This window comes from Mobula birostris, chromosome 13, assembly GCF_030028105.1.
Source record: "Mobula birostris isolate sMobBir1 chromosome 13, sMobBir1.hap1, whole genome shotgun sequence".
In the NCBI taxonomy this organism is placed as follows: Eukaryota; Metazoa; Chordata; class Chondrichthyes; order Myliobatiformes; family Myliobatidae; genus Mobula; species Mobula birostris.
In genome coordinates, this window is record NC_092382.1 from 29282156 (window position 1) to 29307953 (window position 25798).

At 46.5% G+C, this 25798-nt stretch overlaps 1 protein-coding gene across 1 annotated transcript in view; it reads left to right on the forward strand.

Moving 5' to 3' along the window:
• Positions 1–25798, forward strand: part of LOC140207871 (uncharacterized) — a 115283-nt gene that overhangs the window by 65749 nt on the left and 23736 nt on the right. Inside the window, 2 exon segments of the mRNA XM_072276418.1 lie at positions 14021–14197; positions 17375–17587. Coding sequence (XP_072132519.1) covers positions 14021–14197; positions 17375–17587 — 390 coding nt within the window.

Here is a 25798-nt window from a genome sequence, read left to right on the forward strand (position 1 = left end):
ACTATTTAACTATTTATTACTATTTTTCTATTACTATTTATTATTTCCGTGACTATTATTTCCGAGGACTGAGAGCACCAACTGGAGAGAACCCTTCTGACTCAGGGTTTCCATTAATTCAGTCAGGAGCAAGTTTGGTGAGTCTCATTTACTCAAATACTGGTCCTTCAGACATTACATATCTATACAAGGTAAGGTAGGGAATAGTTGTGGTGAGACTGAATGTGCCCAGAAATACCAGTTATGCCTCTGTCAGACCCAGTTGCAATCACTCCAGGTCTGGTAATGTACTGTCAGTATCCCAGCTCTTTAAAGTCACTCACGTTCCCTCAGTGTTTGTTCATTTGAAGAACTTGCATCTTCTGAAGTAGCTTTTGGTCTGTTCTGAGTGTGGAGAGAGAAAGAGAAATAATTGTTTGAAATGACTTGTTGCAAACTCACTCCCCATACCCTGTGCATTCTCAACCAGATTATTGATTTAGATGACATGTAGCAATGGGTGTAACCCTGGGGAACTCCACGAGGCGTGGGCCTGGACTCCAATAAACAGCCTCCCATCATCACCATCTGCTTCCTCCCATCTAGCTGTTCCCAGACTCTGGGCTCTGTGACAAAGCCCAGGTCCCTCCTTTCTCTGCCAGTGTAAAGTCTCAGGCCATCCGGTTCTGTAGCACCGTTTGGTGAATTGTAATCATCCTAGTGGATATCTCTGTTACCTGTGCTGAGTGTCAGTCAGCGCTCCAGCTGTATTATTGGCCAATTCTTCCAGAGCGGCTGCTGAATTAATTATTTCCCTGGAATTTCTGGCTCCCCCACAGGAGGGGAAGGCAACCATCCCCAATCCGTTATATGCCTTCGTTGCCTATTCCATTGGGGGTGATCCAGGATCCTCCAGTGTGACACACGGTCGGCCAAACAGCAGCGACCACTCCAACCCTCGTCCCGCCCTGGAGGACCCGTCCGGTCGGGTGTGGCTCCGTGCCGCTGCCCTGTTCTTTCTCCCGACAGCCAGGGATAGGCCCCGTTTTCCTGATTGATTCCTGGGATGGCAGGACTTTCATATGAGGAAAGACTGGATTGGCTAGGCTTATACTCGTTGGAATTTAGAAGATTGAGGGGGGATCTGATTGAAACGTATAAAATCTTAAAGGGATTGGACAGGCTAAATGCAGGAAGATTGTTCCCGATGTTGGGGAAGTCCAGAATGAGGGGTCACAGCTTAACGATAAAGGGGAAGCCTTTTAGGACCGAGATGAGGAAAAACTTCTTCACACAGAGAGTGGTGAATCTGTGGAATTCTCTGCCACAGGAAACAGTTGAGGCCAGTACATTGGCTATATTTAAGAGGGAGTTAGATATGGCCCTTGTGGCTAAAGGGATCGGGGGTATGGAGGGAAGGCAGGTACAGGGCTCTGAGTTGGACGATCAGCCATGATCGTACTGAATGGCAGTGCAGGCTCGAAGGGCCGAATGGCCTACTCCTGCACCTATTTTCTATGTTTCTATGTTTTTCCACAAACCCAGTAAGTTCCATTTACTGGTCCAGGGGTATGATAAGTTTGGTTCTTGGTACAGTCACTACCTCCCACTTGGTAGGGTGCACTCTCACTGTGGTCACACCAACAAGTGGTACTGACCACTGCTGGAGAGGTAACTCGTATCCCCAGCCATAGCCTGGAGGGGACCGACGACTCCGTCCCTCAAAGCAACACCTTCATCAACACAACACGGTGTCTGGCCTTCCAGACCTGGATATGGTGCAATTGATAATGCCACCATTACGGCTACCAGAAAACACCATGACTGAATTTACTTCACTGGTATTCAGGGGCACCACTGACATGGGGTTCGTAGTCTTACCGTGCTGGGGAATTTCGGCACATACCCAACGTGCTCCCCGCTCCACTTGCTTAGCGTAGGTGTGGCAGAGGGACAGGAAAGTGTGAACACTGTGCACACTGGGTAAAAAAAAGCACAATACAAGATTTATGTGTATACAGGTCATTACAAATTAGAGGGTACATTGGTGGGAAGGTGGGGAGACCTCCAGTGTCCCTGATGCCCTCACCTACAAGATGTGCATCCAGCTGCAGCTTGTAACCCTGCACTTTAAGGAGCTGGAACTCGAAATGCATGAATTCCGGATCATCCAGGAGATGGAGGGGGTGATAGATATGACATGAAGAGAGGTGAGTTACACCTGAAGTGCAGGGCACAGGAAACTTGGTGAGAGTCAGGAAGGGGAATGAGGTTAAATAGCCATTGCAGAGTACTCTTGTGTCCATCCCACACAACAACAGGTGGATCCACTTTAGAAACTGTTGGGGGGATTTACCTGGCAGAGGAAAGTCAAGGGGTGATAGGGGATTCGTTCATTAGGGGAACAGAACAAGAGGGAACTAATATCCTAGTGGTAAGGCTCGCTAGTGCTAGAGTGGGGAGAGGGTGATGTGGTTAAAATAAGTTGTTGGGAGAATGGGAGCCAGAATGACAGAACAGATAGTGGAGAGGGTGAATTGAATTGAATTGACTTTTATTACATATATCCTTCATATACATGAGGAGTAGAAATCTTTACATTATGTCTCCAGCTAAATCAGCAATGTGTAATTTATATTAAATTATAATAAATAGTTTGTACATAGGTCAGTCAATATAACATAGTTATGCAATTGTATCAGCATGAATTAATCAGTCTGATGGCCTGGTGGAAGATGATGTCCTGGAGCCTGTTGGTCCTTTTGCTGTGGTACTGTTTCCTGGATGGTAGCAGCAGGAACAGTTTGTGGTTGTGGTGATTTGGGTCCCCAATATCCTTTGGGCCCTTTTTACACACCTGTCTTGGTAAATATCTTGAATAGTGGGAAGTTCATATCCTACAGATGTGCTGGGCTGTCCGCACCACTCTCTGCAGGTTCCTGTGATTAAGGGAAGTACAGTTCCCATACCAGGCAGTGATGCAGCCAGTCAGGATGCTCTCAGTTGTGTCCCTGTAGAAAGTTCTGAGGATTTGGGCCCCATCCCAAACTTCTTCAGCCGTCTGAGGTGAAAGAGATGTTTTTGTGCTTTTTTCACAACACAGCCGGTACGTACAGACCGTGTGAGATCCTCGGTGATGTTTATTCCGAGGAACTTAAAGCTGTTCACCCTCTCAACCCCAGATCCACTGATGTCAATAGGGCTTAGCCTGTCTCCATTCCTCCTGTCGTCCACAATCAGCTCCTTTGTTTTTGTGACAATGAGGGAGAGTTTGTTTTCTTGACACCAGTCAGATGTTGTTCAGACCTCAGATAGAGTCAGCAATCAAATGGTTGAGCATGGGGCGATGAATGTGCTGAGCTGTGTATATCACAATGCAAGAAGCATCGTAGGAAAGCCAGATGAGCTCAGGACAGGGAATTATGATATTGTAGCCATTATTGGGACTTGGTTGCACCCAGCAGTCTGAGGGATTTAGAGGAACAAATTTGTAGAGAGATGGTAGACCACGCCAAGAAACAAAGGTTGATTCATTAAGTGATTTTAACTTTCTCTATTTTGACTGGGACTCCCATACTGTAAAAGGACTAGATGGGGTAGAGTTTGTCAAATGTGCCCTTAATCAGTTCATAGAATTCCCAACATAGAAGTGTGCAATAAGCTGTTAGGAAATGATCCAGGGCTGGTGACAGAAATTAGTGATCATAATGCCATGAGATTCAAAGTAAATATGGCAAAAGAGAGGTCTGCACTACGGGTTGAGATTCTAAATTGGAGAAAGGTCAATTTTGATGGTATCAGAAAGGATCTGACAAGTGTGGTTTGGGACAGGCTGTTTTCTGGCAAAGGAGGACTTGGTAAGTGGGAGGCCTTCAGAAGTGAAATTTTGAAGGTGTTTAGTTTGTATGTGCCTGCCAAAATAAAAGTTGAAAGGTAACTGGTGCAGGGAACTTTGGTTTTCAAGAGATATTGAGGCCCCAGATATTTTGTTCCTCAAAATGCCTCAGACTGTTGGGTGCAACCAAGACTCATTAATGACAACAATATAATAATTCCACCCCCGAGCTCTTCTGACTTTTTTTTTTTAGTCGTCTTCTGTTGGTTTCTAAAAGCTTCCCAATAGCTTTTGCTCTTTTGTTTGCCTTCTCTTTGGCTTCTCATTTCAGCCGTGGTTGTGTCCTCCTGCCTTTCCAATGCTTCCACTTCTTTGGGATGTATCGATCACTCAACTCCTGAATTGCTCCCAGAAACTCCAGCCATTACTGTTTCATTGTCACTCCTACCTTTTCCCTTCCAAACAAGTTTGTCCAGCTGCTCTGTCATAGAAACATGGGGATGTTCAGTACAGAAACAGGCTATTTGGCCCATCTAGTCAATGCTGGAAAAACTTTTAAGCTGTCTGATGCAACCTCCTGCACCGGGACCATCGCCCTCCGTACCCCTCCCATCCAGGCTCCCATCCAGACTTCTTCTAAATGGTGAAACTGAGCTCATATTCTTCACTTGTGCTGGCATCTCATTCCACACTCTCATGACCATTTCAGTAAAGAGCTTTTCCAAATGTTCCTGTTAAATTTTCACCTTCCCCACTTACCCATGACATCTGGTTGTCATCCCACCCAACCTCAGTGGAAAAAGCTGCTTGCATTTACCCTATCTATACCATCATAATTTTGTATACAGTATTTCTGGCAAATCCTCAAAGCAATGTATAATTTCCTTGTTTATGTTTGGAGCCTTTTTTGGTGTATAAGATGATGAGGGGCATTGATCGTGTGGATAGCCAGAAGCTCTTCCCAGGGCTGAAATGGCTAACACGAGGGGGCACAGTTTTAAGGTGCTTGGAAACAGGTACCGAGGGGATGTCAGATGTAAGTTTTTTATACAGAGAGGGGTGGGTGCGTGGAATGCACTGCCGGCTATTTGTGTGAGTGTTTCAAATACTGTGGGGCCAGGAACCCATGCAGCTCAGTGGGAACAGGGAATAATACCAATGGAGAGAATCAAACTGAGCCAGGTCACAGATCGGAGATGGTAGAAATGCCCCATTCTTATAGAGACAGGAAGAGCATCAGAGAGTTTGATGGTCATTCCAGATACCAGCACTGTGCCCAGTTAGAAGATGATTTCTCTCTCCAACTTGGGTTGAACCTCACTGTAACAGAGTGATGCCAGATCACACCTTGACAACTCAAGTGATCTCATCTGAAGTGTTGTCCTACACCCATTGATGGATTTTGTTAATCTTTTTACAGGTTAAACACGACAAGGAATTTGTCTACGGGGATCTAGAGCACAACACACCAGTTTTGCTGTCTCTGTCGAGGTATTTAATATTTGATATCACTCAATCATCCTTCCCGCTCAGACTGTGGGATCATCGGACCGACTGGCATGCCCGTAATTTTAAACGGGATCCAATTCATCTGCTCAGACAGTGGGAATGGATTCAGTCGGTCATCTCAACTGAAGGTACATCAGCAAGTTCACACTGGGACAAGGCCATTCACCGTTTCTTGGTGTGACAAGGGACTCAGTCGGTCATCGCACCTGTGGACACACCAGTCAGTTCACACTGGGCAGAGGATAGTCATTTGCTCAGTTTGTGGGGAAATTTCACTTGGTTATCTGATCAAGTTCACACTGGAGAGAGGCCGTTCACCTGCTCAGACTGTGGGAAGGGATTCACACGGTCATCTGAACTGAAGGTACATCAGAGAGTTCACACTGGGGAGTGGCCGTTCACCTGTTCCGACTGTGGGAAGGGATTCACTCGATCATCCCACTTACAAACACACCAGCGAGTTCACACTGGAGAGAGGCCTTGCTCAGTCTGTGGGAAGAGATTCAGTCAGTCATACAACCTACAGAGTCACCAGCGAGTTCACACTGGGGAGCGGCCGTTCATCTGCTCAGACTGTGGGAAGGGATTCACACGGTCATCCCACCTACAAGCACACCAGTGAGTTCATTCTGGGGAGAGGCCGTTCACCTGCTGAAGCCTGAGTTATACCTCTGCGTAGGCGCTACAGTGTAGCCTACGCAGTAGCCCATGCAAGTGGGCTACGCCATTGTGAGCATTTCTACTTGTGTGTCTTCGTCGCTCTGCCAAAATGCTAGTTCGCGTTGGGCTTTCTATCCCACTGTTTTGAATTGACTCGTGTTGAGCTGGAAATGATGGCGACTGCTGAGTATATCTTGTTGGAGTTGGAGCTAATAGACGTTGAACAGGAGTTACTTTTATTGAATTTACTGCAACACAGAGTTTTTCCATTGTGCATTCCATGACGTCCAAACTGATGTTTGTCAAAATTTCTTTCACCGAATTTGATGCCATTTGCAAGTCTTCATAGTCTGCCGACAAAGCGTGGTACAAATGTACATATTTTCTGACTTCCTCACTTAACCTCTCCTCGATTAGGTCCATTTTCCAATGTCGAAGCAACAGGAAATGCGTAGGAGGAAATGCGCTGCTACCAAGCGGACCGATCACAGATCCTGCGGTCTGCATCGCCGTGACACGTAGTTACATTTTTGGGAAGGTGCATGTTAGGCTACGGCGTATGTTACGGCCCAGCGTGCCACGTCAAGTATGCGTCTACGTGGAGCCTGCGACGTAGCTTCGAAGGAGAAGTACAATTCAGGCTTCAGTGTGTGGGAAGGGATTGACTTGGACATCTCAACTACAGAGACACCAGCGAGTTCACACTGGGTAGAGGCCGATCGCTTGCTCAGACTTTGGTAAGAGAATCTCTCAGCAAAATCAACTTAATGTACATCGTTGAGTTCACACTGGAGAGAGACCGTTCACCTGCTGTGAATGTGGGAAGCGATTCACTCAGTATTCTAACCTTATGTAACTCTCACTTCAGCTAGCAGCAGGGGATAGCCCCGCAGCCCGACCAAAGTTAAGAAATCTCATTTGGGTGGATGCTGTGTGATGTGTCCCCTGTTACAAATCAGTACTGTACCCTGAAATAAGAAACAGTCCACAATATGTGATAAAACGATTGAGCTTTATAATTCTTATTTTGACTATATGGTTAGTGAAGTAAACAAAACAAATGGAAAAACAGTCCACTCTCTCCAGTTGCATCTTCTCATCTGTTCCCAGCAAAAGACCATGAAAATCTCTCTTCCAGACTTACAAGGAAGAATATTTCTGTCATTGGATAGCTCCACACTTGAAAACCCTGTTATCTCTAGTCGTAACCTAAACATTTCACTTTTTGTGTTTGCCCTGTTCGTGAAATTCTCGTTAGACATTCATTTCGTCCATGATATTCTTTGCCATCATATTGAACATGTGATCAGGAAAGAGGAGTCAGAATGCACGGTAATTATGGGAAAGATTGAAGGGAAGAAATCAAGAGGAAGACAAATGATGATGGAGACAGCAGCCAGAGAATTGGAATGGAATACCAATGAATTGATCCACTTGACCCGAAACAGGAGTGTGTGGGCCATGGCAGTCAAAGCTCAAACTGGGCTTGGCACCTGATGATGATGATAATGAACCTAAACATTGCTGCTACAGACAAACCTCAGCAGTGAAACAGTGTAGAGAGGCCATTACGTTAGCAGTGAAACCTTACAGCATGTTACTCTTATGACACACTACCGGGTTCACACTGGGGAGGAAGTTTCAATAAGCTGCATGCCAGATGTTGCTGAATGCAATTTCGAGAGTGACTGTAGGTGCTGAACTCTGCAATTATTGCTGCTGCTCATCACACCCAGTTCTGCACCCTGGTCACTGGGCATGGGAGGAGTTTCTTCTACACATTCACCTTTAATGGTACTAGATCTGTGACAAATAAATCAGTTCTATTTTAAACACGGTCTCCAGTACTTAGTGAATTTATAACACCTAGTGTACAGTAGAGAGTCAACTCAGGCCGGCTGGACACTGCCAGTGATTCTGTTCCATGACAGTCCTTTCAAATGCTCCCCTGCTGTTCACCCCTGGTTTTCCCTGTGGATGAGTTCCAAATAGTCACCACTCTGTGGGTGAAGAGGTTTCCCTTGAATTTCCTGCAGACTGAAGAAGTGGAGGTGACTGCAGTTGTGTCTGCGATGTTCTTCACCCCTCTAATCTCTGGGCTGAGGAAGAATGACATTGGTAGTTAACCTCCTTATTCAGGGCTCATTTCCACGTTATGGGTCATTTTCCCTGCTTCTAAAGGGTTGTTGAAAACACCCTGTCCTCTAAAGACTGAAAGCAGAATGGGAAACCATTAGTTGGATCTTCAACAAAGAAGGGTCAGAATCCAGAGGGGGGTCTGCACAGGGCAGAGTTTGGGGCTCTGGACAATGGTCGGGGTAAGAACGTATGATGAGGAGAAGGGAATCAGCAGTGGGGCGTGGCGACGAATGACAGAGTAGCAACATTTGGAAGCTGATTGACAGAGAAAATAATTCAGTTGTCAGACTGATGACACAAACAAAACCTATGGTGAGGTGCCCCACTGGTCGAGGAACATGTGTGTGTTGGGAATGGTTTTATCTATTGAGGGAGTTGTTCCTGCTAGTTTATCCTGTAATATTATACCCAGATGGTTATTATGGATTGTCCTCTCTGAAATAATGTGCAGTATTGATTATCATATAATTTGTAATATTTTGACTCTAAAACTGGATCAGGCTTGAACTTATGGTGCCTTTATGGAGTGATGGAGGGCATTCATGAGTTTGTTTTTTAAAGCACGATTTTGGTGAATGATATTTGCCACTTGATTGTAACTTTGTCGGTAATCAAATTCAGTTAAACTGCTGCAGGATCCTGGAATGTATTGGATTGTGTCTTGTTTCTCTTGGCATTTTCTGCATTTATTGCCTTGTTTGTTTGTATTGTATGTATTTTTGATTTTTTCATTCTTTTTATTAACCATCTTGTCCTGCATCTATTGCCTTGTTTGTTTGTATTGTATGTACTTTTGATTTTTTCATTCTTTTTATTAACCATCTTGTCCTGTATTTCTGCAAGGAACCTCTCTGTTTCTAGGAAGAGGTCTCCAAAACTCAGTCAGGTGCTTGATGCTCCTCGTCTGCTCAGATCATTGGGATGTCTCCGATGGAGGGTCATACGCATTCCACTGGTTAATGTTTTCTTCCGTAGTGATGATTCATTTTTCTGATTTGGCCTCTCATTTTGTCTTCTGGTCTGTATTTCTTATCACTATTGCAGACACACACAGGGAGTGCTGAATCCAGTTCATTTTTGATGAAAATATATACTTAGAAGTTTTATCTGACTGTTGTGTGATTTTTTTTTCATGTATGTTATTTCTCTCCCTCCTTCTGTCCAAGGTAGTGTTAATCCAAGTGGGTCTGAGTGTAAGTAGTCTTTTCTAAAGTTTTCTAAATTTCTTAGTTACTTTTGTATATTTTACTGATTGAAATTTGACCAAGATATTGTTTATTTAAAAAAAAGTCAGTGTCGGTATTGATGCAAGTGTTTACTGCCTTTGTTGTATTTGCTAACTATTGTGCTCTGTTTGGCAGGGTGTTTTTAACCCTTGAACTAAATTTTGTCAAAGGTTTTCCTTATTTTGCACCACTTTCTATTGTCTTTGACTGTTGATATTCCAGATACGTGGGTATCAAGATTCCCGATGAAGGGTCTTCACCCGAAATGTTGATTCCCATCCATAGATGCTGCCTGACATGCTGAGCTCCTCCAGCACTTTGCGTGTAGTTCTCTAGATTTCTAGCATCTGCAGGTTCTCTTGTTTCCCAGATACTTATATATTTGTTGAAAGAACAAGCTAGTCGTGGGGTTATCTGGCTCTGTTGGTAAAATATTAAATAAAATCATTAGAAAGAGGTGGCATAGGGTTGGAAGGTGTAGAATCTGTGGGTAGAATTAAGGAACAGCAAATGTAAAAAGAAATCTCTGATGGGAATCGTATGGAGACCTCCAAACAGCAGTAAGTCTGTGGTCCACAAATGACAATGGGAGATAGAAAATGCGTGCCAAAAGGGCAATCTTACAATCGTCATGGGGGATCGTCATGCAGATGATTCAGAAAATTAGGATGGTGTTGGTCTCAAGAGGAGGAATTCCTAGAATGCCTACAGGATGCTTTTTTAGAGCAGCTCGTGGTTTAGCCCACTTGGGGATCAGCTCTTCTGGATTGGGTGTTGTAATGAACTGGAATTAATTAGGTCACTAAATTCAAAGAACACTTAGGGGCAGGTGATCTTAATATGATCACATTCACCCTGACATTAGAGAAGCAGAAGCTAAAGTCAGATGTGGAATAATTAGAGAGGCATGAGAGAAAAAATGGTCAAAATTGATCTGAAAAGAACACAGGCAGGGATGAAAACAGCAGCAATGGCTGGAATTTCTGGAAGCAATTCGGAAGGCAGAGAGTGAACACGTCACAAAGAGGAAGTAGTATTCTGAAGGTAAGGGGACAAAACCGTGGCTGATAAGAGAAACCAAAGACAACATAAAAACCAAAAAGAGGGTATAGAGCAAAAATTACTGCGAAGTTAGAGGACTGGGAAGCTTTTAAAAACCAATAGAATGTAACTAAAATAATTAAGAAGGAAAAGATGGAATACATAGGTGAGCTAGCCAGTAATATTAAAGAGGACGCCAATATTTTCTTCAGGTACATATAGTGTAAAAGAGAGGCGGATGTGGATATCAAACCACTGGAAAATGATGCTGGAGAGGTAGTAATGGGGTGGGGGTGCAAGGTGATGGCAGATGAGCTGAATAAGTATTGTACATCACTCTTATCTTTCAAAGACACTGGCAGGAATATGGAATTCCCAGATGTCAGTAGTCAGAATGTGTAAAGTTACGTTACTTGGGAGAAGGTTCTTGGGAAACAGAGACGGTCTGAAAGTAAATAGGTCACGTGGACCAGATGGTGTTCACCCCAGAGATCTGAAAGCGGTGGCTGAAGAGATATGGAGGCATTAGCAGTGATCTTTCGAGAATCGTTAAGGAAATTATATCCTAAGAAGTTTTTTCCTTCACTAGTCCCCCTCTCCCAGTTTCACCTATCACCTACCACTTCTTCCACCCCTCCAACCCCCACACTTCTTCCTCTGACGTCTCATCTTTTTTTTTCCCAGTCCTGATGAAGGGTCTCGGCCCAAAATGTCGACTGTTTACTATTTCCCATATATGCTGCCTGGCCTCCTAGGTTCCTCCAGCATTTTGTGTATGTGTTGCTTGGATTTCCAGCATCCACAGATTTTCTCCAGTTTTTGACAAAAGCAAAAGCGGGGTCATATAATATTCTAAGCAAATGGTGGGAAGTTAGAGGATTGAAAAGCTTTTACATAACCAACAGGAGACAACTAGAAAAAAAAAATTACAGAGGAGAGACAAGATGAAAAATTGAGTTAAGTGAGCCAATAATATCAAGTATCAAAAGTTTTTCAGATATATAAACAGTAAAAGAGAGGCAAGAGTTGATATTGTACTGCTGGAAGATGATGCTGGCGAGTTAATAATAGAGCAAAGAAATAGTGGCCAAATGTAGTAAGTATTTTGTGTCAATCTTCACTGTGTAAGACACTAACAGTATAAGACCTTAAGACATAGGAGTAGAATTAGGCCATTCAGCCCCATCAAGTCTGCTCCGCCGTTCTATCATGGCTGATCCCGGTTCTCACTCAACCCCATGCACCTGCCTTCTCGCCATATGCCCTGACTGATCAGCAAACTATTAGCTTCTGCCTTAAATGTACCCACAGACTTGGCCCCCACCGCCGTCTGTGTCAGAGAATTCCACAGATTCACTGCTCTCTGACTAAATAAAATCCCCCTTAACTACTTGTAAGCATATGATGTATGAAAATTGGCACGGCAGAGAAATGATTAACAATTACGAATCTGTGGGTCTGTTATGTTGTTGGGCGGATTGACCCTTGATACTAGATAACGGGAGAACATTATATGTGACTCTGGTCTACCGATCATATGCTTCAGAGCAAGCTGAAAGTGCTGATTTGTGTAAAAGTAATTAATCACTTTGTCTCCAAAGAATGTTTTTTTTTTTAACATTGTTTGTTTGTAAGATTAACAGGATGTATTGTCCCTGAAGGAGGCAACGGCCGGTTGTTGCCTGTCACCCGACCATCGACTGGAGGGGGGGGTGGCGATACAGGTATAAAGGTGGGAAAGTCCGTTCTTGGGCCGACCACTCGCCTGGGTCCCAGCTTCGGGCCGAGCAGCCGAACCGGCGCCAAGGACCTCCACCCCAGCCAGTCCACGGTCGATCGCCTGCCTCAGGGACCACGCAGGCGTTGCTAAGTATACTCGGAGGTGTAGACTACCAGGGGTTGCTTAAGTTAGCCCTACCTGTTTGTGGTGTAGGTATGTATAATAAAAAGCATTTCTCACAACTCTCTATTTCCTTCTCTGTATTAACAATGAAGCGAGTACTCGGAGGAACTACCGAGTCTGGGTTCATTTGTTCATGCAAAACCAAATAGTCGCAGCATCCACCCGTCACAGTTATTCTTATTGGGTATCAGTTCTGCGAAACAATTGGCGGCGTGGCAGCAGGATACGTGGATTGCTGAAAATGTTTCGCTGGAACAAAGAGGTTTCCCCGGAACAATATCGCATACCTGGCAATGAACACGCTGGTAAAATCTGCAGAGCCAGAGTGTCAAGGTCCGAAATGAAGATCTGGGATCCGCCAACCACCAATACGAGCCTTCGTGGATGATCTGACCATCACTACGGAGTCAGTGCCCGGTGCTGGGTGGATTCTGAAGGGGGTGGAAAGGGTGATGAGGTGGGCAAGGATGTCCTTTAAGCCTGTAAAATCAGGATCTGTAGTGCTGGAGAAGGGGGAGAGCACAGGAGAAATTTCTCTATTGAGGACATTCCAACCCCTACCATCACAGAGAACCCTGTTAAAAGTCTTGCGAAGAGGTTTGATGCAACACTCAGAGATAAGGCAGCAATAAGGAACACCTGTGGGGAGTTTGAACAATGGCTGCCAGAGGTGACATGACTGGCCTTCCAGGGCGGTTTAAGGCACGGATTTACCAGCATGATGTATGACCCAGAATCCTCTGGCCACTGCTTCTCTATGAGTTTCCAATTTCCACTGTTGCTGAATTAGGGAGGGTAATCAGCCGGTTCCTGCGAAGATGGCTGGGTTTACCAAGGAACATCAGCAGCATCGCTCTGTGCGGGAATAACTGCAAACCGAGGCTCCTCCTGAAATCCATCGAGGAGGAGTTGAAGGTTTTGTGAGCAAGAGAGGTGCTGCAGTTCCGGGAATCTTCAGATCCACAGGTTGCCGGAGCAAGAGTGGCGGTGAGAACTGGAAGAGAGTGGAGAGCGGAAGCTGCTGTGGAAGAAGCTGAGGCGTGACTGTGTCACAAAGTGCTGGTGGGGGCGGTTGCCAAGGGGAGAGTTAGACTTGGAGGCCTTGAAGTCCCCCATTTTGACAAAGTACAAGGGAAAGGGCGACGAGAACTGGTCCAGAATGAAGTAAGGGCAGCTGTAGAGGAGGAGAGGACCAGCAGAGCGGTAGCAATGAAACAGCAAGGAGCCTGGACCAAATGGGAGCAGGTGATCGAGTGAAAGATCACGTGGAATGATCTCTGGAAGGTGGATTCACACCGCATCAGGTTCCTTATCCAGGCTGTTTATGCCGTCCTTCCTAGCCCGTCCAACCTGCACTGCTGGGGCCCTGCAGAACGACCAGCTTGCCCCCTCTGTGAGAAGACCGGTACGCTGGAGCACATTCTGTGCTGCTGCCCCAGAGCTCTTGCCGATGGCTGTTATCGGTGGCGGCATGACCAGGTTCTCCGGACAATTGCGGAGACAATCTGCTGCACCCTTAACATCTGCCGGAAAACTAGTCCGGTCAAGAATACCAACTGCTGTGTCAAAGAGGGGGAAAGACCAACAGACACCAGAAAGCAACCGGGTTGCTCTTCACTGCGCAGGACTGGAAGCTAAAGGCAGACCTGGGAAAACAGCTGCAGTTTCCTCCCCACATCACAGAGACTACACTGCGGTAACACTGTGTTGTGGTCCGACTCATTGAAGCACGTCCCTATGCTTGGGCTAACCGTGCCGCGGGAAGAACGCATGGAGGGGGCCTACGAGCAGAAAAGAGCCAAGTATGAAGATCTGAAGAACAACTTGCAGAGAAGAGGCTGGAGAGCAGAGTGCTGGCCCGTGGAGGTCGGGTGTCGTGGATTTGCAGGCCAGTCGCTCTACAAAGTACACACTGCACTTGGAATCACGGGAGAGAGAAGAAGGAGAGCCATTTCTACCACCATAGATGCGGCAGAGAAAGCGTCAGGATGGCTCTGGATAAAGAGGGCAGATCCGTGTGTTGCTGCTAGGACACAGGCCGGGGTCTGATCAACCCCGGGTGGGTCGCCTGGGCGAGGCTGTATGATGTTGAAAGACCCGAAACACCTGACGACCCCAGGTAACGTCACTGATGATGTGTCCCAGCTTAGCATCAGTCAGATGTTTCTGTAAGAAGAAGGTGGGTGGATAATACTGATGGGTTTGCTGCGCTTGCTAACACCCTTGCTAAGCTGGGACCTCCCATAAGCTGGGATGATCGCCTAGATAATACTGGCGAGAAATGGGGAAGTAAGATGGCTAGACTGTTGTGAGAAATAAATTTTCCATCAAAACAAGGTTCTCATACCGATGGCTATTGGCTGCTGGCCACAGCCTTGCGCCAACAGTTGGAAAGGACCCGTGAGGTGGAACAAGAAAGAGATACGTTGAGGGATGACGGATTGCTGTGAAGGAGAGGTGTTCAGTCATGATTGAGGTGGTGAGGACCAGTCAGAATAGGGCGCAGGAAGCTGAGGAGAAGGGAATTCAGATGGCATGTAGGCTAGTGCAAATTAAACATCAGGAGGTGGTTCGCTGCCAGAATTATACCCCCGATGCCGTGAAGATAAGATCAATGTTGTTACCCAAGGGAGATCCAGATACCTGGGATGGGGATATATGGTATAATGATAATGATAATGGGTCCTTTGGTGAGGGGGAAACTGCTTTTCCCCCAGAACCATTGCAGGCTCGGCCTGCTGTGATGACTTCTCAAAAGACTGTACCCGGGCAGCCGGGTGTACAGACTCTCGAGTATAATGATAAGGAGCTATCTGAGATGGCTGCCCGTTTTAAGCAAAGGTCTGGGGAGTCGCTAGCGGAATGGTTACTCCCCTTGTGGGATGATAGAGGGGCTAGTATAACCTTTCATCCTGAAGAACAAGCGAGGCTAGGGTCTTTAACCTCGAATCCCCGTATTAACACTGAGTTACGCCAATCTCCCCGTGCGGATAGGTTCTTTTTTCAAGTGTTGGATGCTGTTAAGAAGGTATTCGGCACCCCCTTGATTGGGATTCACAGGTACAGGGGGACTGGGAGACTGCCGCTGAAGGCATTCACCACTGAAGACAACAGGCCCTGGTCAATAGGATATCTGGGGACTGGGATGCACAGTGGCGACGGGGTCGAGATCCCGACCAAGAGGAATTCACCGGAGGGATGTACACGAGATTGGTGCGGTCAGCCGCCCCATCCATTCGGGGTGTGGCTCTTGCATTATTGGGGCCCTCAGTTCAGGAGGATGTGGAGGACGTGACTAATGCCTCGGCGAACCTTTCGGACTTGCAGGTGGTTAAACCCCAAGTCCGTTCCACACGGCTAACGAATATTGGCGGTGGGGAGGAGGTACTAATGGTACCAATGGGACTAGGAAACCCGCCCTGACGCGCAGGGGAGATGTTCACTACCCTTTTGAAAGCAGATGTCAGTAAGGAGAAGATTGACGGGGTGCCGACTAGTGTATTGTATGCTATGTATCGTGAGCACATGAAAGCTGGGAAGACGCCAGTGGGCCCTCCTGCTCCTCCTGCCTTCTCACTGTACCCATCGTCAGCTGGATTGCAGGATGTAGTGAAAAATGGCCATACAGGAGGAGACCGGAAAATGACGGCCTCCCAAACCCTCCCGGACCTGCGGGGGGGGGGGGGCGTTTGGGGTGGCCGGGTTCCCCCGACATGTAAGATCCATTCGTTGTGGACCCGGGGGACCCTAGGCCTTATGTACCATTATGTCCATTGGGCTAAGGGAAATTATCAACGGACTGTTGCTCTGGTCGATACTGGGGCAGAACATACTGTGATCCCGGGAGACCCCGATAAGTGGAGGGGACCCGAGTATAATATTGAAGGGATGGGGGGTGGGGGTAGTGCCCTTACTAGGGCCCAGGAAGTAACGGTATGAGTAACGATTGACAAAAACGTCCCGCGTTCTGTGTCTGTCCTAATTGCTGTAACCACCGAGCGTATCTTCGGAATGAATGCGTTACGGGGACTGCAACTGAAGACATTGTTAGGGACCTTTAGTTTTGGGATCCGGAGCATGCGGGTGTAGTCGGGAGGGCAAAGTGGGAGCCCCTGTTTATGCCTCCACCGACGCAGATAGTGTCGGTTCCACAATACCGGATCCCGGGAGGTCACAAGGAAATGACTGAAACTATTGCCTCCTTGAAGCAAGCTGGGGTTAATTCGACCCGCCATGTCCCCGTACAATAGCCCGGTCTGGCCGGTAAAGGAACCAGACAGGTCCTGGCAAATGACTGTTGATCATCGACAATTGAATCGATACTCTTCCCCGTTGAGTTCTGCTGTGCCCGACATAGTGACGCTGGTAGATGATATTCCGGATGATGCAGATGGTCGATGGTATGTTGTTATTGATCTGGCCAGCGCCTTCTGTTCGATTCCCTTGGAGGAGGAATCACAGGAGCAGTTGGCTTTCACCTGGAACGGTCGGCAATATCCCTTCACTCGTTTGCCACAGGGACCTGTCCATAGTCCGACCTCATGCCGCGGGATAGTGGCAGGTGATCTGGAGACCTGCGCACTGCCCCCTAACGTCGGAGTTCACCACTACATCGATGATGTCATGTTACAGGGACCGGACGGGGAGGGTGTCGCAGAGGCGCTGCGGTCCCTGTTACTGTGTGTGTGAGAGAGGGGATGGGCTGTGAATGAAGATAAGGTGCAAGGTCCCAGTCAATCCCTGACGCTTCTGGGCATCCACTGGCATGCTGGGGAGAGGATTATACCGGAAAAGGTACGAAATAAAATACAAACCACAGCTACTCCCGCTAATAAGCAAGAAGTTCGGCGCTTTATGTGGTTATTGGTATATTGGAGAAGACATATTCCCGAATTGACTCTCCTACTGAAACCACTGTACGCGGTCACTCATAAGAAGAGCAAACTCACATGGGGAGATGAGCAAAAGGAGGCATTCGAGCAGTCCAAAATGGCAGCTGAACAGACTCTTCCCCTTTCATCTCGGGTCCCGGGGGCCCCGTATGAATTACGGGTGTTTGTTCACGATAACGGGGCCGTGTAGAGTCTGTGGCAGCTGCAGAATGGGAGGAGGGTGCCCCTCCGGTTCTGGTCACGCACTATGCCGGAGGCTGCCGGACGATATACCCCGTTAGAACGACAGCTCCTGGCTTGTTACTGGGCCCTGGTGGAAATGGAGTCCATCACGGGATCAGACTTCACGGTGTTGCGACCTGATTTGCCTATTATGTCCTGGGTGCTCGCCCCAGATGCGAAGGTGAGGCAGGGGCGTGCACAGCTGTCATCCATATCGAATTGGAAATGGTATATACAGGACCGGGCCGCTAAAGTAGCCGAAGGAGTCAGCCGTCTTCAGGAACAAGTAGCCAGATGACCTATGACAGCGGGAACCGAGGAAGAGAAGGCGGCTCCCCCTCTCGAACCCTCCCCCATTCGATGGGGCCGGCCGTACGAGGAATTGACATCGGGTGAAAAGGCTGGTGCCTGGTTGACGGACGGCTGGAACCGTTGGGTGTGAGAGGGCCAACCGTGGAAGGCCGCTGCCCTGCGAACCTTGGACGATTCTCAGTTAATACAAGAAGGAGAGGGCGGATCCAGTCAGCTGCCGGAACTTGTGGCGGTTACCCTGCCCTCTTCACTCCCCACCAAGGAAATTAGAATATATACCGACTCGTTGGCGGTGGCTAATGGAATGGCTGTCTGTATGGTGAGCTGGCAGATGCACCAGTGGGCAGTTCATAATAAACCTATCTGGGGCAAGGAATATTGGCAGCAGGTATGACAAGAGGTGCAGAGGCGCGATATTTATGTGTATCATGTGAATGCCCACCAGGAGGACATTACGACGCTCCACAATAATCAAGTAGACGGATCGGCTGCGGTATATGCTATTACAGTGCCTCTAGTTAGATGGGCCCACGAACAGTCCGGCCGTCCCGCGGAGAAGGGGACGCGAGAGTAGGGACGAGACCTTTGACGGTGGATGACTGTCGGACTACTGTGTCGGAATGTCCTATCTGCCAGCAAGTCAAGTCTCGCTCTGTCTCGCGTGGACCTTTTGGCCATATTAAGAGAGGCTCCGTACCCGGCGAAAGTATGTCAGATTGATTACATTGGACCCCTGCCCCCACATAAGAATGATAAATATGTCTTGACAAAGGTGGACACTTATTCTGGATTCCTGTTGGCCAGACCCTTTCCTAGTACCAGTCAGGAGTCCACTATTCCGGGGTGGAATACCTGTTGTTACATTATGGCACATCCGAGGAAATACAGTCAGATAATGGATCCCACTTTACAGGGCAACAGATCCAGGATTGGGAGAAAGAGCAAGGTATTTATTGGGTCCACCATATACTTTATTACCCCCAAGCAGCTGGCTTGATTGAACGATTTAATGGACTTCTGAAGCAGCAGATTCCATTGATGACCCCCACCCACACTATGAAGGGGCAATGTATGTGTTGACAATGGTGAACATTCATTCTGGATTCCTGTTGGCCAGACCCTTTTCCAGTGCCAGTCAGCAGTCCACTATTCATGTTCATGCCATCAGGTTGCGGAGGGGGTACTCAGCCGGAATATAAGGTGCTGATCCTGGACCCTGAGGGTAGCCTCATCTTAGCACAAGAGGAAGTGATGGGTTGACAGGTCGGAACAGGAATGGGAATCAGAATGAAAATGTTTGGATAGCGGGAAGTTCCGCTCGGAGCGGATAGTTCAAAGATTAATTTATTATTAAAGCGGGTATCCATGAACATCACCACGAAACAAAGAAAGAGCATGGAAGTCGATCAGAGAGAAAAATCAAACTCCCACACCCCACCCCCGCATAAAAAAGGAACGGTATCCCGATCATCAACCCCCAAAACCCACCCCTCCCGCACAAAAGGGAACAATAACATCGACCCCCGCCCCCACCAATAAAAACAACCCGACCCCGCACAACTGCGGAGGGTCTGGTGTCACCAGTGTCGAGGCGGCCGCATCGGGAGCAGCGGACACAACGGGCGACCCCGGAAGATTCACAGGTGCAGTGTCGCCTCACCTGGAAGGATGTTTGGACAACGGAGAGAGTTCGGCCGTCCGGCCCTTTCACTGTGACACCCCGAACTCCACATCAAATCCGTCCAAACCAATCTGGGTGAACTTTAATGACCAATAAATATAATTCCTCTCAGTGATCAGCTGTCTGAGTGATCCCCTGACTCTGAGAGGAAGGGGTGTCTCTGGTCCACATTGTCGGGGTGTTGAGTTTACCAGGAGACAGAGACTGCAGGGACGGGAGGTTTTCTGTTGACTAATACACTGTGTGTGGACCCCGCTGGCAATTCTGGTGTTGTGACCCGAATCGAGACAAACACCAGGCTGCCCACTCCACCAACAACACGGCACAGCCGGACACATAACAGGGGACTTTACATCTCACAACACTGGATTCAGTGATGAAACCCGTGATTAATGTTGTTGTCCCACCGAAATCATCAGAAACGTCCATTCAGGTGTTTTTAAATACGAGCGCTCCCCCACAGGTGACGTCACACAGGCGCACCCACGCGCCTGACGTCACACATGGGTTCCCGACACTAGGATCTGCCCTCACGGTGTCTTACGTCACCCACGCGCTGGTGAGCTCGAGCTTTATCGGTTAAACGGCTGGGCTACTAATCACGTGACCAGCCCCTCCCCCACCCCTGTCAACAGAGGATTCAGGAGCTGTGCTATAACCATTGGTGCGAAGTGATGTCAATCACTGGTTACAACCAATAGCCGAGGCGGACAAGGCGAGTGGGTGTTACCCCCGCTGAATCCATCGCCCGATCAAGTGACGACTCATCAGAGCGGAACAAATCCCAAAGTAAATGTCCGCTTTCTGATTTATTTCCATTTCCCTCCGAGGGAAGTTGGGGCGTTTGTGAAGCGTCTCCTGCGGCCGGAGTCTGATGTGTCGCTGAGAGGTAGGAGGAGACCGCTCGGCCCGTCGGTTTGATGCCGGTTCCCCGGGGAGGGAGAGGATGAAGACGGGGAGAGAGGGGGCGGACAGGATGTTTGTCCCGGTGGGGACAGGAGGGGCTCATCTGTGGAAATGTCTGAGCCCACGGTGGTGGCGATTCACCACATTGGGGGGCAAACACCGGCAGACTGTTGCCCTGCAAGCGGGGCCAATGGTCCGGGCAAAGTGACAATTATTTGTGTTTTGTTGAGACTGTACCGGGAATATGGTGTAAAATCCCGCTCCCCACACTAACACGGGTTATATATGTTGTGTTCTTTAATACACACCGTGGGTTTATAATAAAGAACCATATTCTGGAAAAAACTTATCAAAACTTTACTTATCAACAACCACAAGTATCTTGCAAAGCCATGTTTTCTGGATCTTTCTATCATTCCTGCGCATGCTCAGAACTCTCTGCAATCACGTTCCTACACGTCATATCACCAGATCTTCCTTTCCTTAAAAAGAAAAACAATTAGCAACATTGACCAGAGCAAATGCATAATTTAACATGTCTCCATCATTTTCTCTGGGGGTCTGCAAACACCAGTAGATCTTCTAAGTAGTTCACACAGTTTCTTGTGTTTTGTTGTCATTTCCATGTTTTGTCCAGTCTGAAACTGAAACTATGAAGTTGGCTCTTTATTGAAGTCTTTGCGATGCCTTCTTAACACTGCTCCTTCCTCTGTTTGGACCATGTATCATCTGGGTTGTACTTCGTCAAGTACTGTAGCTTTCTGTGTCCATGTGTTCATTTTGTCTTGTATCCTTACTTCATCTTCTTGGTGAAGTTCAGGGAATGGCGGAGAACATCTGTCAAAGTATGTTTTCTTGTTTGGTTTCTGTTCATCTTTCCATCTTTTCACTTGTTCACCTCCCTCTGTTCTCAGGAGGCTCTCATTTTTTGGCAGATTGGATCTCAAACGGCATCCCATCAAGAGCTGAGCAGGTGAACATTGACTTTCAAGCAGAGTACTACAATAGGCTAACAAAGCTTTATAAAAATCACCTCCACTATATTTTGCTTTGTGCATCAGTTTCCTGATAATTCCTACCAAATTCTCAACTAATCCATTGGACTGAGGGAAAAATGGTCTGGATGTTGTATGAACAAAGCCCCATTCATGAGCAAAATGTCTCATGCATTCACCATTGAATTGTGGACCATTGTCTGTGAAAACTTCATCAGGTACACCATATCTGGAAAAAAAAACTGATTTCATGCATGTAATTACATTCTCTGTTGTTGTTCTGCTTAAACCTTCACACACTTCAGGATACAATGAGTAGTAATCTGTCATTAATAGATAATCTTTGTCGTCAGATACAAAAAAGATCAACACCTATCTTCTGATAAGGTCTCTAAGGACTAGGACGTGGATGCAGTGGCTCCTTAGGGTTGCTGGGTCGGTATTTAAGGCATATTTGACAAGAAGACACCAATTCTGCAATTTCTTGATTCATCCTGGGCCAAAACATCACTTCCCGCACCCCCCCCCCTTACATTTTTCAATACCTCTGAGGCCTTTATGAATTTTCCCAATCATTTCTTTTCCGAGACTCTTAGGAATCACAATTCTGCTACCTTTGTACAATGTCCCGTCGACAACAGAAAGTTCTGTTCTGTGGTTCCAATATTCTTGTACTTCTGAGGTACAGTCATGCTTATTATCTGGCCATCCATCCATCGCCACTTGTATTACCTGACTGACAATTTTGTCCTTCTCTGTCGCAAGACACAGCATTTCCAACTATACAGGAACAACAGGTACAGTCTCTATGATCACACCAACAAATGCCTGAACTTCAACAGCGTCCCTGTGACTGCCTTTTGTTGTTGGATCCACAGCTCTGGAAAGTGTGTCAGCCGTGTACATAAATTTTCCAGGTGTGTATGACACATTCAACACATACCTTTGCAATTTGGTCATCATTCGCTGAATTCGCAAAGGACAGTCGCTTAAAGGTTTGTGAAACAAGCTTATGATCAGTTTCAACATCAATAGATTGCCCTGACACAAACTGATGAAATCTCTCACAAGCAAACATAATGCTGAGCAATTCTTTTTCAATTTGGGTATACCTTGTTTCTGGATCAGATAATGAACGAGATGCAAATGCCACTGGTAGCCATTCCTTATCATGTTTCTGGAGTAACACTGCCCCTAAACCTGCTTGAGATGCATCACACGAAATTTTGATGGCTATCTCAGCATCACAGCATTTCAACACAGGTTCCTTAGTGAGCACTTTCTTGAGATTTTGCCATGCCTTCTCCTGTTCATGATTCCAGCTCCATTTGTTTTTCCTTTTCCGTTACCTGTTTCAATGGAGCAAGCTGTTCCAAAAGATTGGGTATGAATTTTCCCATGCAGTTGACCATTCCCATAAACCTTTGAAAATCCTTTTTACATTGCGGACTTGGCATGTTCTCAATAGCAGAAACCTTCAATGGATCAGGACGCACACCCGCATTGCTGATGATATCACACACAAAGGTAAGTTCAGTCACTCCTAGCTGACATTTGTCTTTATTCAACTTCAGGTTTGCCTTGCGTGTTGCCTCTAAGACTTGTCTGAGCCTGGCGTCATGCTCTTGTTTAGATGATCCGCAAACAATAATATCGTCCTTGGAAGTATCTATGCCCTCAATGTGCTCATATAGCATGTAAATAGTTTTATGGTACACTTCAGGAACTGATGCAATTCCAAATGGAAACCTAAGAAAATGGTATCTGGCAAAAGCAGTGCTCTCAATCTATCTCTAGAATCCCTAAGGGTTATCCTTCTTTTCTGCGAGGGCAATGTCATGCCTTCTTTTAGCCATCCTGATTTATTTGATATGTATTCTCTTGCATTTCTTGTACTCCATAAGAATCTACCTGCCTATCCCTGTTAATGCAACTCCATTTTGTGCCTCACCAGGGTGTCAATATCTCCTGAAATCCAAAAGATACAGTTTCCATCTTTACCTTTTATTCTGACAAGCACATACCCGCTTTGTACTTTCAAAATTTCGCTTTGAAGGCCTCCCACTTACCAAGCACACCTTTGCCATAAAGCAGTCTGTCCCAGTCCACAGTTGCCAGATCCTTGTGTCATAATTCCATTGTTGTTCCGTGCAGTGAACACATCCACCTTTCCTACACTGCTGTTTGTATTGAAATACACAGGACTGAGCATACTCACTGCACCATGCTCAACTTTTTCATTCCTGACTTTGTCTGAGGACTGAACAACATCTGTCTTCACAACCCCTCCACTACCTGTTCTGTTATTCATGCTTCCATTCCCCCTGAAACTTTAGTTTAACTCCCTCTACCCCCACCTCCCACTATGCAGTTCCATCACCCCTTTGTGCTTCATCTCCCAGGTCAATAAAAAGAAGGTGCATTCCAGGAACAGGCAGATAGGAACAAATAGAAATAGAGGAATTTCAAGTGAACACTTATGAAAGAAATAAAAGAAGGCATGAGGTTGCCCAGGCAGACATGGTGAAGGAGAATCCTCAGAGATTCTGCCAATATTTTAAGAGCAAAAAGATTGCAAGGGAAAAAAATAATCCTCTGGAAGATCAGAATGGTAATCCATATGAGGAGACAAAATATATGGGGAGATTTTAAATCCTATCTTTGCATCTGTATTTACTCGGGAGATGGTTACAAGGTCTATGGAAGTGAGGCAAAGCAGCATCAACTTCATGGACCCTGTACAGATTACAGAGATGGAAGAGTTTGTTGTCTTAAGGCAAATTAGCGTGGATAAACCCCCAGGGCCTGACAAGTTGTTCCCTGGGACTCTGCGGAAGACAAGTGCAGAAATTGTCGGGGCACATGCAGAGATTCTTAAATCATCCTTAGTGACAGGTGAGGTACTGGAGGATTGGAGGACAGCCAATGTTCTTCCGCTGTTCCAGAAAGGCTCTAAAAATAAACTAAGAAATTGTACGTTGGTGAACTTGACATCAGAGGTGGGAAAAGTTACTGGAGGGTTATGTGCAGGAACCGGATATATAAATATTTGGACAGATGTTGACTGATGAAGGATAGGCAGCATGGCTTTGTGCATGCTAGGTCATGTCTCACCAAAGTCTCTCGAGGAAGTTATCAGGAAAGTGGATGAAGGCAAGGCAGTGGATGTTGTCCACATGGACTTTAGTAAGGCACTTGACAAAGTCTCATATGGGAGGTTGTTCAAGAAGGTTCGGTCATTCAGCATTCAAGATGAGATAGTAAATTGAATGAAACACTGTCTTTGGGAGAAACCAGAGTGTGGTAGCAGATGGTTGCCTCTCTGACTGGAGGTCTGTGACTAGTGTGCAATAGGGATCAGTGCTGGATCTGTTGTTGTTTGTCATCTATATCAGTAATCTGGATGACAGTGTGGTTAACTGGATCAGCAAAGTTGTGGATGATACCAAGTTTGGTGGTGTAGTGGACAGCGAGGAAGATAACCATGGCTTGCAGTGCGATCTGGACCCGCTGGAAAAACGTGTTGAGAAATGGAAAATGGAATCTAATGCAGACAGGTGCAAAGTGTTGCACTTTGGTGGGACCTACCAGGGTTGGTCTTACACAGTGACTGGTCGGGCACTGAGAAGTGTTGTAGAAGAAATGAATCTGAGAATACAGGTCTATATTTCACCGAAAGTGGTGTCACAGTTCGATAGGGATGGAAAGAAAGATTTTGGCACATTGGCCTTCATAAACCAAATTAATGAGTACTGGAGAGGGATGTTATGTTGACTTTGTACAAGATATTGGTGAGGCCTAATTTTGAGTGTTGTGTGCAGTTTTGGTCACCAACCTACAGGAAGATGTAAAAGAGGTTGAAAGAGTTCAGAGAAAATTTGCAAGGATGTTGCCAGGTCTGGAGGACTTAGGTTATAAGGAGAGATTGAACAGGACAGGGCCTTATTCCTTGGAATGCAGAAGATTGAGGGGAGATTTGTTGGAGGTGTACAAAATTTATGATGGTTATACGTAGATGGGGTAAAAGCAAGCTGGCTTCTTGCACTAAGATTTGGTGGGATTACAACCAGAGGCCCTGGATTAAGGGTGAAAGGTGAAACATGAAGGGGAACATGAGGGGAATCTTCTTCGCACAGACAGTCATCCGTGTGTGGAATGAGCAGAGAGCCCAACTGGTGCATGCGAGCTCAAGTTCAGCATTGAAGAGGTACCTGGATGGTTGGGGTAAATGGGGTAGACAGTTTAAATAGATCAGCACAAACTAGATGGGCCAAAGGGCCCTTTTCTGTGTTGTACTTTTCTATGACTCTGTGACAAGAACATGAAATAAAACTGATATTCATTTAATTCCTTTTAACAACTGTGCGGACCAACCATTCTTCTGGGCAGGTAATATTTACATGGCTTTAAAACTGTGGCACTTTGAATTGACTGTGGATAAAACAAAAACAGAGTTGCACGTCAACAAAGGCTATTTGCGTGAGAGTGTTTCAGTTAC